General features: G+C 40.1%; 1 protein-coding gene across 1 annotated transcript; it reads left to right on the top strand.

Moving 5' to 3' along the window:
- Positions 1 to 3,163: 3,163 nt before the first annotated feature.
- On the top strand, positions 3,164 to 14,513 carry LOC308104215 (kelch-like protein 21). The gene is made up of 13 exons (XM_080454573.1): positions 3,164 to 3,296; positions 4,968 to 5,108; positions 5,538 to 5,732; positions 5,913 to 6,047; positions 6,138 to 6,329; positions 6,644 to 6,784; positions 7,191 to 7,350; positions 10,233 to 10,367; positions 12,012 to 12,143; positions 12,273 to 12,455; positions 12,718 to 12,858; positions 13,396 to 13,567; positions 13,659 to 14,513. The coding sequence occupies exons 2-13, from the start codon at positions 5,001 to 5,003 to the stop codon at positions 13,981 to 13,983; spliced, it is 2,019 nt and encodes a 672-aa protein (XP_080310699.1). The 5' UTR covers positions 3,164 to 3,296; positions 4,968 to 5,000; the 3' UTR covers positions 13,984 to 14,513.
- Positions 14,514 to 16,142: the final 1,629 nt, after the last annotated feature.

The following is a 16,142-nucleotide window of genomic DNA, read 5'->3' as shown; positions in this document are numbered from 1 at the left end:
TTAGTTCCTCAGTGAGAGTTGAATGAGTCAACTTGCTATTTTGGTTTTCCAGTTAGCCTGTTGACCTGGCTGGGTAATCTAGTGCGAGTTTTCTCATCTATTCCCCTCTCCAGCTTCCCCTTACCCTCCCAATCAGCACCAATCAGCCCTAAGCTCTGTCAATATCTGTCGTTTTGTTGTTTTAACCTGATTTAGCCCTCTTTCCCTCAAGAGGTATTGCCTTTTGCCAGGTCACGGTTGTAAGTAATAATCCTAAAAAAAAAATCCTGGTAAAGCCCCCCCCCCTTTCTAATCTGTATCTTCCTAAAATGTAGCCAAAGCAATGCAGTCCACCAACAGCTGTTTGAATATCTCTCTCACACACACACATGCACGCGCACACACACACACACATGCACGCGCACACACACACAGCAAGTGTCCACACCCACCCTCTTGGCAGCCTGTGGCGATTGCCTTTGGCAGGCAGCAGGCAGGGTGTTCTCAGCCATGGCTGAGGTGAGGTGTGGTGGAGTGGGTCACGTCTGCAGAGAGAACACACAACATTACTGTTACATCCAACAGAGTCTATCTGCAGACTGCAGACTAGGGGGTGTATCTCATTGTGAGACTAGGGGGTGTATCTCATTGTGGGCGTTTCAGAAAGGGGGCGTATCACATTGCCCCACTAAGGTTATGGTTAGGGTTAGGTTTAGGTTAGGTCCTATATTCCCCGCTCTCCTAGGAGTACGGTCCCGAGGAATACGAAACGCCCCCCTATAATGCGAAACGCCCCAATAGGATACGCCCCAATAGGATACGCCCCTAGTCTGCAGACAGACCCCTCTCGTTACATCTGGTTAGACCAGTGGTTCTCAACCTGTGGGTCGGACCCCCAGGGGGGGTCACCCCCAAAAATCATTTTGGGGGTGTCCCCAGATGACAGCAAAGTGACAATTTAAGGACTTTTAAATGAAATTAAAAAAGACCATTACTGCATCAAAAGTAGTAAACAAACATTACTCTGGTCAAACATTAGCCAAATTGTCAAATAATATAAGAAAGAGGCAATAATTGTGAAAATAGACGATCTACAAGCTCACACTTGGGCTCAGTGGTACTGAGCCCAAGCCCAAGTAGCGCTGGTCTCCAGCAGCTTCTCAACATTTGTGTATGGTATTGAAAATGATGTCATGTATAATGCCAGTAAGAGTGTTGTTTTAATCTGTAGAACTAAAGAGCACAAGGGTCAAATATTTCCTGATTTTAAACTTTATTTTAATGTTCTCAATGTCTGTAGTAAGGTCAAGTATTTCGGCCATTTTATTACAGAACACATGACAGACGATGATGATATTCACAGACAGTGCCGCAGGATGTATGCGCAGGCGAACATCCTCGCACCTAAGTTCAGCATGTGCTCTGAAGCAGTTAAGATCACTCCTGGGTTAGACAGTAAAATTTTACTCTGAGGGTACAAATGGAATCTCCATATTTGTATAGTTGTAAACAATTTGAAAATGCTTCTATTCTATAATTGATTTCAGTCTAATGCACCAACCTCGTCGAGACCAATACCTCATATGTGCTAACACGCACATATAAGCAGAATTCTGATTCTGAAATATTTACTCAGTGTTTATTAGTACTGTAGTAATATTATCTAACCAGCATCAGTAACCTTCCTGGAGATCAAATAATGAATGAAAGGGGAATGTATATATTATATGACAGTCTAGGATGATCTCCAAAAATAGTGTTTGCGCTTTCTTCCTTTTTGGCCTGTACATCTACATTAACGTTCAAATTTCAAATATAAAGTGCTTACCTCATGGCCACGGATGTTACAATTATGTACGGTTCCTCAGAAGTACCCGTATATTCCGTATTGTTCAATAAAAAGCATTTTAATCCGATCGATGGCCATTTTCTCATAGAGTTATAATGTATCAGAGTGCAATACACCTACCGACCGATAGGGTCGCGTAGTTGATAACACACGGAGAACATGGCCACCGATCGGATTAAAATGATTTTTATTGAACAATACGGAGCATACGGGTACTTCTGAGGGGCCGTACATAATTATAACATCCGTGGCCATGGGGTAAGCACTTTATATTTGAAATCTGAACGTTTATGAAGATGTACGGACCAAAAATGGAGAAAGTGCAAACACTTATTTTGAAAATCATCCAAGACACAGTCATGACAGATGACCGTCTTGTGATCCTCATCCAAGGCTATCTTACACCATTCTTATATCAGCAATCCAACGTTCAACTATAAACAACAAGCTCTAACAACACGCATATAAATGACATAAACATAACGTCATCGTGTATATTATCGTACAACTAACGCAAATGTAATGAACAAAAGTAAACACACCTCGTCAAATAAACATACCTCGCTGTGTCCGCATACAAATCTAAAGTGAATGAGTCCACCTAGTGGCCACAACAGACAGCCGCACATAAACAGCAATGAAATTAGTCCGTCAATAAATGGTAATTAAATAAACAATGAAATATGAACTAAATAAACAATGAAATGTTCACTTTTATACGTTTTAAACACACAGAACTTCCGTCCTGCACAAAGAGGTGTAACCACTAACTGTGTCCTCCTCCTCCTTCTGACTACCAGTGTTGCCAGAGTTTGTGAGAGAAATAAGCAACCAGGTCTATGACAACAAGCCCAAAAGAAGAGAGCCCTTCGCCCTTTAAACATATATGTTGGCTATTTCAAAATAGCCGATCTACAAGCTCACAATGCAATGCGTTGTGAGCTTGCTATTTAAAAAAAAAATCTTGAAGAAAGTTAAAAAAAAAAAATGGAATACTTTTTAACCATTTTAACAACACAAATATTGTACAGGGGTCCCTGGCATAACATATTTTCAGATGGGGGTCCGCGGAAAATATACATATTAATTTGGGGGCTCTTGACATGAAAATGTTGGAGAACTACTGGTTTAAACAACATTAGGAAACAAGCCCCAAAAAACCCGCAACTAACAATATTTACAAGCAACTTTACAGAAAAATAAGCCCAAAGTCGCTTATAATAAAACGACATGGCAACACTGCCCCTGACAGCATAATACTAGCCCTGGTGCTTGTTTCTATCCAAAGCCTGGCAACACTGCACACAGGAGTAGTACTTCCTTCCTTTGAAGAGTCGCGGGAGGAAAGTTAGTTTCTTCTCAGTTTAAAAACGTCTATAAGTGAATATTTCATTGTTTATTTAGTTCCATTGCTGTTTGTGTGCGGCTGTCTGTTGTGTCCACTAGGTTGTTGGACTTATTCAACGAGGTATGTTTGTTTACAGTATGTATACAACAGTTTGTTGTACAGTATACATGTTTACGTTATGTTTTTATCATTTGTATGCGTATTATATACGATTATTTTCTTAGTGATTATTCTATTGATTACTTAGTTTCTAACTAATTGAATAATGAAGAATCACAGTATAGTAGTTATATATATGTATATGTATATGTATATATATATATATATATATATATATATATATATATATATATATATATATATATATATATATATACCTTACAGTTGCAAAAATAGTGAAAATACCAGATGCAATAGCAGATCTACAAGCTCACAACGCATCACATCACGATGCATTGTGAGCTTGTAGAACAGCTATTTTCACAACTTTTTTTTACAAAAGGTTTTATAAGCGTTTTTGAAACTTTCCCCTGTAATGCATGACATACCCACATTTGGGATTTATTGTTAATCGACTATTTTATTAAATTATAAATTATCGACAATTATTTATTATTGATTCAATCTGTTAGTTTGATTAACTGTTGCACTTGCACTCCTAATATCGACATTCCTTACACAGCACTGTAACATTAATGCTGATCTGCATTGCTGGGGTACTTTATCATGGCTCTCTGCTGCTCCTCTGTGGTCACCTTGTGCATTACAATTACAATGTAGGCATTTAGCAGACTATTATTCAGAGCAACTTCTAAGAGCATAAAGTAAATGGCATGATCCCTAGTCGACAAACCATATGATACAATTGTCACATAAGTAGAAACTAGGATACTAGGTAAACATCAAACCTAAAGGTCTTTCTAAACAACATACTATAAAATACCATTCTTAGCATTTGTGGTCAAGCAAAAACAAATCTGACTAACGATAACGTGAGCAAGTAATATATCTGCATAGTATAACTAGCATTTATTCCTCAACTTGTGTGTCTCTAGGATGTGTTGTGTTTTGACATGTTGTTTAATGCCACAATACACATAAATGTGAGTTTACATAGGAGACATTATGATGCTTGTAGTCATTTGCACTCACTGAGAACGCGTTCCATGTTAATTTGTCAAAGTAACTGGGAGAGTACTGTACTGGGGAAGCTCCCAGTTACAAATTTCTGTTAACTGAGTAGTAGCCAGGACATTACCGAAAAATAATTGATATGCTCAACAAATCTCCCCTGACTAAACAAAGGTTACTGACAACATAATAAGCTAACAAGTCAAGAAGCTGTTTCTTTGCATTTTAAACATGGTGGAAGTTACTTCACACCTTTATCACATTTGACCACAAAACAACGTAATTTCCCCAATGCCCAGCCTGGATTGAATTAAATCACTAATCAATAAGGCCCAAGAGTTCAAAAGGTTGAATTTTGGGTAGTTCAAAACCGTGGAACAGGATTGGGATCACTTTGATATACGATCTGTGATCATAGAATTATCTCAGCAAACATTGTCAATAGGAAATATAAGTTTGATTATTCAAATCATATATTTTATACACCAAAATCAAAATCTGATCCACTCAGATTAAACGTTTTGAACTCTTGGGCCCAGGCGAGTGAATCATGTTTATTCCATGAAGATTCCATTTGTACCCTCTCAGAGTTAAAATAACACTGAGGATATTACCGTATACCCAGATGTAACAGTAATGATGTGTGTGTTCTCTCTGCAGACGTGACCCACTCCACCACACCTCACCTCAACCATGGCAGACAACATCCTGCCTGCTGCCTGCCAGAGTCAATCACCACAGGCTGCCAAGAGAATGAAACTGGACATTTCTTCTGACACGTTATTTAACCAAGCAGAACAAGTAAAGAACAAATTCTTATTTACAACTGTGGCCTAACAAAAGGCAAGACATCTTGAGGAAGACTGGAAAGTGAGCTAAAATAAATCTACTATCAGGTTAAAACAATAAAAACAACACATATTGACAGGGTTTGGGGAAGATTGGTGCTGATTGGGAGGGTCAGGGGAAGATTGAGAGGTTTATGGATGAGAAAACTCACTCTAGATTACCCAGCCAGGTCAACATGCTAACTGAAAAACCAAGATAGAAATGGGAAACCTTTGTTGACTCATTAAACTGTCATTGAGGGACTAATATACGTACAAGGGAAAATATGACATTTCACATTGTACACAAGGACAGTTTAAAAGCCACATTAACAGTTCAACATTGATGAATACCGGTAGTTGTTTATTTGTCTGATTTATAAACAATGTCGTTGCACTTCAGGAGGACAGCACCAGACCTCTATCCTCACAGGAGACTGAGATGTTTGTGGACCCCAAACATCCCGAGAAGGTGTTGGAAGGCCTAAACAGGCTGCGGCACAACAGTGTCTTGTGTGATGTGATTCTATGCTGTGATGATGAACAGGAGTTCCCCTGCCATCGTTATGTACTGGCGTCCTTTAGCTCATACTTTGAGGTAAATACACATTTATTTATAGACCTGCTGCTGTTATGGGAATGATATTTCAATTCTGCGTTGGTTTTATCATTAACTTAACTTCATGCTATATCTAATTCATTGTTGACACAATGTAAATAAGAAAGGCCTAAACCCTGAACACTTCAAGTGAACCATTCACGTTTTCAACCTGCACAGGCAATGTTTACATCTGGCATGAGGGAGTCTACACAGGAAAGGGTGACCATCAGTGGAGTGGAACCTCAGATGATTGGTTTGTTGGTGAACTATGCCTATACTTCAGAGGTGTCCATCTCCACTGCAAATGTGCAGGTAATGTATTATCATCATAAACCTTATTCATTGTATTCCAGTTTTTCTTCTACACAACATTGGTGATATATAAAAATATTTTTGGTCTAGGCCCTGCTAGCAGCATCAAACTTGTGGGACGTCAGGGCTGTTCAAAAGGCCTGCTGTGACTTCATGGAGCGTCACATGGATGTGAATAACTGTGTAGGCATTTACTGCTTTGCTGTGGACCACTCGTGTGAAATGTTGACAAAAAACAGCATGGATTACATTCTGGAACATTTCAGTGTCATCTACCAGCAGGTCAGTCATTGAGGGATCATTCATTTCACAAGTTTGTATGTTTGCTTTTTCTTCAATATCTTTGTTTTATTACTATTTCTCAGCCTGTCACTAGTAACTGACCCAGACAGACCTGCATAGAAACATTCACGAGTCATTGCTCAATTATTGGATATAATTTATATTAATAAGCTACAGTCACATGTCCATTTCACTAAACACATCACCTATCACCTGTGAGCACTTCAGAGGAGAAAATGTTGCTTCAGTATGATGTATGGAAACAGGGTCTGCATCCATCAGCTAATTTACTGTATTTTGTTTTCTACCAATAGCAAGAGTTTCTCTCCCTCCCTGTGGAAAGACTGACAGAGATTCTTGCCAGTGACCTCGATGTGCCCAAGGAGGACATGGTGTTTGAGGCTGCCATGTTGTGGTTAGACAAGTGTCCTACCCGCAGGCAGAGCTTTGAAAAGGTCAGTCATTTCTTAAGGCCAGCCGCCCAGCCCAGACCAATGCAACGCGACGAAAGCGTTGCAGAGACCTTTGCAGCGGTCTGAATTACCCCATTGCAGGCCTCATTGCGTCGCAAGTGATTCTGCATGTTCAATCGCAAGCAAAACTTCATAGAAACTATCAAACATTTAACAACTTTCAGTCTCTGCCTATCGATACGTCTCCAGACTAGATGTTTTATGTTTCTCACTGTATATATTTAGCTGCTTGTACTTGTATAAGTCAGTAACAAAACGAACCTTATTGATTCCAGTACATAATTGCCAAAGTACTACTTGCTGATAATATGCATGATTATTGTTATATAGTGTTCACACATTACTCAGGTGAATTAGTAAATAATTTGTGTTCTATGTGTTTTTAAAGGTACTAGAGCAAATCCGTCTGCCTCTCATCAGTCCCTCCTACCTCCACACTGTGATTGAGTCTCTGGATGTGGTGAAAGAATACCAGGGCTGCCAGAGGTTCATCTCTGAGGCCAAGGAGCGGCCCTACTGTAACACAGCATGCCCACGCAGGACCACAGGTACCATGCCTCACACATGCATGTGTAGCGGGTACGTTTGTGTGCGTTCTGTGGTGTATGACAGAATTCACCCGAGTCTTTGAAACTGTTTGCAGCAGCCGTTTACTCTTTCTGGTGACAGTAGGAAAGGGACACAGTTAGGACCTGCGCAGCTTCACACTCATCAGAAAGACTAAACACCATAAAGAAAATAGCGTGCGTGCTGTGATACCCACATCACCGTACAAGTAACGTTACATGGCATGACATTTACACACAATGGGCCTCATTCACTAAGCTCGGGTCCGCACATATTTTGTACTTATGAGCATATACGCAACTGTCCACGTTCAGAGTCTAATTAATCAATCTTTTTTGTTTAAGTTTGGCAGACCTGCACTCAAACGCACGTCTGCTCAGGAGCAAACTTAAATGCCTCAACACTTTCGTATACATGTTATTAGAATTCCTTTATTCTTCATGCAAAATCAATTACAATAGTGCCAAACCTCAAATAAAATGTTTGTGTCCATTTGTCAACATATATAAAAGACAAGAAAAAAGATGTCTATCTATAAAGAAAACATCACATGGATGCACCTGGGACGTATCAACAGTGTTATATTCTGGGGTCATAGGGTGTTTCGGGTCTTGCAACAACATACACCCTCGCCCAGGTGACCCAGCCAGGGTTGATCAAGCCCCGACTTACGTCTCAGTCCGCTTCTCCGGAACTACTCTGCCGGGACTTGAGGAGGCTCTGGCACGTGGAGGGACTAGGCTCTGTGGGTTGTCTCCTGGCCGGGCTCCTCCTTCGTCTCACCAGGTCCAGGACCTGAGCGCTGCACCAGATCCGCTGCACCACCCCGATCCAAACATTTCCTTCTGGCGTGATGGTTCCTTGGGCCGTGGTGGTACTGCAGGCTCCACTTGCGTCTTGCTTGAATGGCCTCACCGTGGGCTTGTTGGGCTTCTTCCTCACGGAAGACACAGGCTGGGGCGCTAAGCCATACTGCTCCCGGGATGCCATCTACATTCTGGCTGTCACCCGTCTCTCCGGTGGTCACCAAACTATTTCTGGTTGTCACGTAGTCTAATTCCTATGAGCCACTATAAATAGAATCACTAACTATAAAGAAAACAACACATGGATGCACCTGGGACGTCTATTGCTTGCATGTAGGCTATATTATAGACATAAAATGCATTTAGAGCTGAATTATTAAGTTCCTCAACGTGTTTGCCAGTGTCGGCCCTAGTTTCGTGTAATGATGAAAATAGACTATCATGCCTTAATGTCGCAGGAGGCAACAGATGCGCCTCCAATGTCCTGGTATTGATTTATAATATATTGATCCCATGAACGCCACAAAATAGCCTAATAAGTTTTACCATCTGATGAGAATAATGGAGGAAATCTAGCTGTGTCCTCCAGAGTCAGACCAGATCCATTCCCTATTTCAACGTAGGACAGTGATATGTTCAGTAAGAAACGCTTCTATAGTGTCCTTTCCACGTTGTATTAACGTAGTATTTGGTCGTGGGGTTAAACTTTGTAAACTTCTTTCTTATTCTCATTACACATATGAGAGCATTAGTTTATTAACATTCAGCTGATCCATCGTACAATCGAGGGACTCGCTTCCAGACAACAGATGCACAATTTGTCAAGGCAGTGCGATGCGTGAGATCTGTTCTTTTTGACGACGAAGTTGAACTTCTTTAGCACGGTGAAGTTGGTTTCACGTTGGGCAAAGTCGGTTTGAAGTTGGATATTTCCTGCTGCCTTTTATTTTATTAAATGGGGCGTGGAACAATGCAAATGATCTACTCGTGAACACGCTTCTCAAATACGAACTACGAAACGCTGAGAATAATCATGCCATACACCTGCGATACACACAAATGAATTGCACGTCAGATTGTGCTTAGAGAGTATACACACCACTTTACACACAACATTTACACACAATTTACAAACGGCTTAGTGAATGAGGCCCATTGAATATAACTTTTGTCACGCTAAATAACACAGATTAACAGGTGCTTAAAATTCTCAAAAGAGTGTTTTCAAACAGTAGACTGAGATGAAGGAAGGGGGTTTGCTACCCAAGTCTACAGGGGTACAAGGGGGGGGGGGGGGGGGCGGTCTCAAGGTTGAGAATACCGTAATACAGGTATTGCAAGTGGAATCACATTATCTCTGTTACGTATGCATGTTGACACTGATGATGGTGCAAATAATACATACATACAGGTTTTTCTAGTTCATGCCGAGACAAATTCCAGGCAATCAAAATATCACTTTGGTTTGCCACCTGCTATTCAGGCTTCATAATGGTTATCGCATCATAATTTCTGTATTTTGATTTTACACTTCGAGCTTTAATTTACATTTTTGCATTTTGATGTCAAAATGCATTTGTTATCTCCTGGATTCATTCAGTGACTGCTATCATAACATTTCACTAATAGAGACTCTTCTACCAGGGCTCATGTATCATGTATGAGCCTGATGCTGCGTTTAGGTTCTATATATATATATATATATATATATATATATATATATATATATATATATATATATATATATATATATATACACACACATAATTGTAAAGTGCAAAGCACTATATACTTTGTTGTTATATACTTTGTTGAATGACTATTAGGGGGGAAAAAGCAGATCTACAAGCTTGCAATGCATCGCATCGTGACCCGTTGAGAGCTTTTAGATGTGCTACTTTTTCTATGTTTGAAATGTTTTAAAATCTTGGTGCTTAAAAGGTGACAAGCTCAAACTCAACATCTATTCAAAGGCCAGCATGCCTGTGTGAGATGGTCCATTTTCATTCAATAAATCTGCTCTGTCTTACCTGCTCCTTCTCCCCCACTTGTTGAAGTGATAGCGATGGTGGGAGCAAAGACTCGGGATGGGCGTGCTCACACAGTGGAGAGCTTTGATCCCCTGACCAATCAATGGAAGACTCTGGGAAATCTGCCCTTGAAAGTGCAGCAGCCTGCTGTGGTTGTGTCAGGTGAGGAACACCATCAGAGTGACTCTTCCAAAAACTGGATATTTTTCTAATATTTAGCACATTCGGCATAAACAAACAGGAGGAGGCGGAACAAGGCGGAAGGAGCCTGCTGGCTGGTCAGTCAGGGACCAATCCGAAGGCTGACAAAAGGCCAATTCTTGAAGGGTATACAGTAATTTAAGCATTTAGCAGACACTCTTATCCAGAGCTCATTTCAAGTGAGAACTGAGTAAAAGTCATGGCCCCTTGTCAACTAAAAACAGGGTTATGAGTCACATAATTGTAAAGTGCAAAGAGAACAATGTAGTTTTTCAAAGAAACTAGGATACCAGGTAAACATCAAACCTAACTGCTGTCTAAACATCATGCTATCTAAATAATATTTGTTTTTAAATGGCAATCAGAAACAAACATGACCAAGTAATGCCAACCTACAATATATTTGCAATAACTATTATAACTAGAGCATCTATCAAAAAGTTGACACAAAGGGATACAAGGAGAGAGAAGTGCTAGGGAGCGTGTTATTTTTCAAACGCTTGGCTCCCGTTTTTATTGGCTCCAGAAATTTGGTGGAAGCTGGCTTTATAGCCATAGTAAACAAAGACATAGTAAGTAAGACGTAGTGTTGCTCAGAATCACAAACCACTATAGGGCATAGCAGTGGCGGAATTTTGTGGTGCCACAGATGGAAAACCAATACATTTTCCCCATAGAGATGTCCGAAAATACTTTTTGTAACCCATTTTTTTCACCCGGTGCCAATTTCCTAAGTGATCCTGGGCGCTACACCAGCCCTACACCAGCACTACACCAGTCCCCCACAGTAGGGAGGCCAGGGCCGAGCTCATGCTTCCTTCAGGCATGAGAGCCAACTGACCTTCTTGTCACCTGACAGGAGGGAGTTTCCCTGGTTGGACGTAGCGCGTGGAAGGAACACGTTATTCCAACCAGTTCCCTTCCCCTCCATCAGGCGCCCCGGCTGTCATGGGGGAGGCAGTATAGTGACCAGGATTACTACATGTTTTTGTGAGGGTATTAACTACCCTAGGAGACACGGGGAGAACATGCAAACTCCACACAGAGTAGGCCCTTTCGCCAAAATACTTGATTTTAAGCCTGGAACCAAGACATCCAGGCTCTTGGTGAATCATGACCATAAAACATTTGATTCAGTGTGTCAAAAAATAATGATGATCAAATGTTTTATGGTTATGATTCACCAGGAGCCTGGATGACTTGGTTCCAGGCCTAATAAATAATGTATATAAATATATATTTATATAAAGTCTCTGTGGGAAAAATGTACATTTTGACAGGCAGTAGACTAGACACTTCCCTTCATATAGAGCAACGTTATTGGCCGCGGGATACTGGTGGGAACGGTGATATTTGACCATTTTAATTACTTACATCTCACAGGAAAGGTGTTGTCTTAATTTTACTACAAGAATGTTACCCACGGCAGCCAGTGGTGATGTTCGTACACTACTGTATAGCCCACAGCTTATGTCACTCACAACACTCACATCACAATAACACAGACGAAGAAAATAGAAGCTATATGAAGACATTTCAAGTTGTGTATGCATATTAAAATCTTTATTTTAATTATAACTCGTAATTCTGCTCTTCTCCCACCAGGCTCTACTCTGTATTTGGGCGGAGGATATAATTATCATAAATCTTTCATCAATAAGGAGATGTGGCGCTTTGACGTTCACCTTAACTCATGGCGGGAGACGGCTCCCATGAACGAGGCACACACTAATTTAAGTAAGATTGTCACCTATGGCATTCAATTTAACCGTAGCATCCCTATTTTGGCTATATAATATATCATAGCCATAGGTCATCAGTTCTAATGATCATGATTTCATTTTTACCCTGCACAATCCCACACAGGCCTGGCGGTGCTGGATGGATATGTGTTTGCAGTAGGTGGCCAAGAGAAGAAGAAGGGTACAATCTCAATGGAGAGCTACGAGCCCAACTCCAACACCTGGCAGGTCATGAGAGTTCATGGGTCAGCAAAAGACAAAGTCCCAAAGATTGTGGTCACACTAGATGGACTGCTCTATTTTATTGGTATGGAACAGGTTTATGCACATGACCTGTATGTCAAGCATAACGGTTAACTGAAAATGTTCAAAGAATTCTGTATTATTACGTGTGTGTGTGTGTGTGTGTGTGTGTGTGTGTGTGTGTGTGTGTGTGTGTGTGTGTGTGTGTGTGTGTGTGTGTGTGTGTGTGTGTGTGTGTGTGTGTGTGTGTGTGTGTGTGTGTGTGTGTGTGTGTGTGTGTGTGTGTGTGTGTGTGTGTGTGTGTGTGTGTGTACTCCTGGAACCAGGTGACGCTCCTATCAAGCCAGAACGGACCCAGATCTACATGTGCCACCCTGTAAGATCTGTATGGAAAAAAGTCGCTCCTATGCAGATGCCGCGTAATGAATCGGCTGCTTGTGTTCTGAATGGAAAGATCTATGTTACAGGTATACCTGCTTTTAAAGGTTCTTAGTGAGTGGTGGAAGACTTGAGCAAAACCAGAATGTGAAAATACTGTTACAACTGTAAAAGTCCTGCATTCCATATTTCATTTAAGAAAAAAGTACAAAAGTATTGGCATAACAATATGCTTGCAGTACCAAACATAAAATATATTAAAGTTGACAGACGTTTCGGCTATGCATCTTCTCATCTTGAGGCATATGGAACAATATTTAAAAAATGTTTTTTATTTCTTGAGCGTGACCCGCCATGTTTTGAATTATTGTATTAATAATAGAAATCTGCAAAGTAACTGGTAAACTCAAATAATTGTAGTGGAGAAAAAGGAAAAAATATGGTGGAGCAGAAGTAAAACGTTTGGTTTTTTCAAAGTGGAAACAATCAAGTAAATGTATTTAGTTACTTTCCACTGCCGATCTTAGTTCCATAATAGACTCACTTCAACTTCACTGTAGTTTGGCCACATACTGTGCATAATAGAGCCCACTAAAAGTCACTATTCTGTTAATTTGTGTTAATAGGAGGTTACTGTATAAAGAGTGAGGTAATTGAAAACGCGATGGAGTGTTACAACCCCAAGACGTACAAGTGGACCATGTGTGCCCCCATGCAAGAGCCACGCTACGGGCATAGCGCAGTTGTGGTGGATGGAAAGATCTACGTTCTTGGAGGGCTGGCTGACATGTACAACAGGTAAAGACACTGCTGCTCTCCATGAATGTCTGTGAAAAGGTGGCTTAACAGCAGACATTTGTCTCATGGCTATTGGTCTCTCTTCATGTAGGTGTACCCAGAACATCGAGCGCTACTGTGAAGAGACGGACACGTGGGAAACCGTGGGGAAGATGCCTGCTCGTTTCTACGGTCTCAAATGTGTTTCTCTCAGACTGAGGAATGATCATGTACCCATGGTTGATGAAGATGATGAAAGCAATGAAGACGATTCTGATGGAAACAATGAAGATGATGAAGATGATGAAACCGATGAAAGCGATGAAGATGATGAAAGCGATGAAGATAATGATGTAGATGACAGGGGTCATGATAGATACCAAGACTCTGAAGAAGAATATGTAGAAGAAGAAGAAGAATCTGAAGATGATTATTAAGATTAATAATCTTTCTACTGGCTCTGCTGGGGCAATAGCTTCTACTATAGGCCAAACCTCCCTGTTCAACCATCTTCAGGAGGTATTTTTGCCCTCGATAGAGGAAATGTTCTTGGATTAATGAGCCCTGCCTTCCCTGGCACATGTGCTAATGGACTACTGGACGCATACTAAAGTATCATGACAGTTGCCTGCTTAGGTTAACTGTTATTAATGTGTCCAGTCAATAGATGGCATATTGGTCATTGTGTTCACTGTTGAGATTACGTTTTTTGGTTCTTTGATATCATTTTAATGATATATTATGTTCATATTCTGGTGATTGTTCCGATCAGTTTTAAGTGCTGATGGCTAGATCAGACACTTGAGTCTACTTCTTTATGTATATATTTATTTATTTGATTACTCCACCCCTCCCCCCTTTATTTTTTTATCTAAGTTTAAATGTTCATCCCATTGTTTCATGCCTACTGCAGTGCTGCTATTAAGCCTGAATTCCCCATGGGGATCAATAAAGACTGATCTATCGATGTCATGAATGCATTTTTATGGATTTTCTTCCCCTTATTGATATCCCTGCCTGCATGCATCACAGTGCCCCCCCCCCCCCCCCTCATTTCTCCAACCTGTGTTGTGTTTTAGTCTCCCACAGTAATTGGGGTAGGACGACATAAGAGAATGAATGTCTCCATCATTCTGTTTGACTCTGAAGACGCACCATGCATCCAAGTGTTGGTCATGAACAGTGTTGGGCAAAGTAATAGATTACTTATTACTCCTTCTAAAAAGTTTAAATATATTTATTACTTGGTGTCAAGAGTAATACATTAATTTTTTTAAAATTGCAGTCAGAAACAAAAAAATAACATTCTTTGTAACGAGTAACGCAACGTTACTTGCATCAGTAATATGTAATACTATTACTGCTTTGGCTGCTGTAATAAGTTACACTACTCTTTACTGGGTAAAGTAATGTTACAGTTACAGTAATATATTACTAAGTAACACGTCACTGCATAGAATAATTTGGTTGCCCCAGTAGTCTAGGCTACTTTGGACGAAACTCCTGAATCTATAAGCTCATCTACAAGCTTGTAGATGTGCTATTTTAACAGCAATCCAGTATTATGACTGAAATTAGTCAGTCTGCATAATGATTTTGCACAAAAATGAATTTGACCCACTTCTGTAAACCTGTGAAGTGACAAATTAAGTTAAAGCAAAATACTGCAATGTAGAAATAGTCTGTTACAAGTAATAATTTATTTGAGTAAAAGTACATGAGTATTGGCATCAAAATGTACTAAAGTACCAAAAGTAGAAAGTACTCATTATACATTATGTCCCATTTCACAAGTTTTCAAATGTGTAAAATCTATAAAACTATTTTGAAAATAGATCTACAAGCTCCCAATGCGTCGCATCGTGAGCTTGTAGATCGGCTATTTTGAAATGGCCGAAATGTAGATAGGGCTGAAGTGGTTAATGTATGTTTTGTAATGATAATCAAAATCTACAAAGTAACTAGTAAGTGAAGTTTTCAAATAATTGTAGTGGAGTAATAGTACAATATTTGCCTCTGAGATGTAGTGGAGTAGAAGTAAAAGTACTGACAATTGGAAAAACTCCAGTAAAGTAAAAAATAATTGTACTTAAGTAGGCTACAGTACAGTACTGTAGGTAGTTACTTTACACCGCTGAATATGGGCAGTGTGAAATACACTGAATACAGTATGCAAGGTGCATAATGAATAGCTTACATAAGGTGCATGATATATGGTGCATGGTCAAAATAAAATAAACAATACATATAAAATGTATCTGAGTAAGGAGGTTTGGAGGTGTATTGCACCCTGATACAATCAGAAAATGGCCAACAATTGGATTACAATACTTTTTATTGAACAATACGGAAGATACAGGTACTTATGAGAGCCCGTATATAATTGTAACATCCGTGATCCTGGGGTAAGCACTTTATATTTTAAATCCAAACGTTTATGTAGATGTACGGACCAAGAGGGGAAACGCAAACACCAGGTTGAAGTTAATCCATGACGGTCCGTCTTGGATCCATGGCTAGTTTGTGTCCGGAACTGCTTATGTGGTTGTCAAGAGGACACAGTAAGTGGTTACACAAAACACACACACGTCACATA

This window comes from Gymnoscopelus braueri, assembly GCF_963280865.1.
Source record: "Gymnoscopelus braueri genome assembly, chromosome: 17".
NCBI lineage: Eukaryota > Metazoa > Chordata > Actinopteri > Myctophiformes > Myctophidae > Gymnoscopelus > Gymnoscopelus braueri.
The sequence above is the reverse complement of the archived record's forward strand: the minus strand, read 5'-3'. Positions and strand labels throughout refer to the sequence as shown.

Excerpts from the sequence above, each read along its gene's own strand:
- LOC308104215 (XM_080454573.1), top strand. The coding sequence starts at position 5,001 with ATGGCAGACAACATCCTGCCTGCTGCCTGCCAGAGTCAATCACCACAG. Across the intron at positions 6,785-7,190 it reads GCAGGCAGAGCTTTGAAAAG|GTACTAGAGCAAATCCGTCT; the intron begins GTCAGTCATTTC and ends GTGTTTTTAAAG. Across the intron at positions 7,351-10,232 it reads ATGCCCACGCAGGACCACAG|TGATAGCGATGGTGGGAGCA; the intron begins GTACCATGCCTC and ends CACTTGTTGAAG.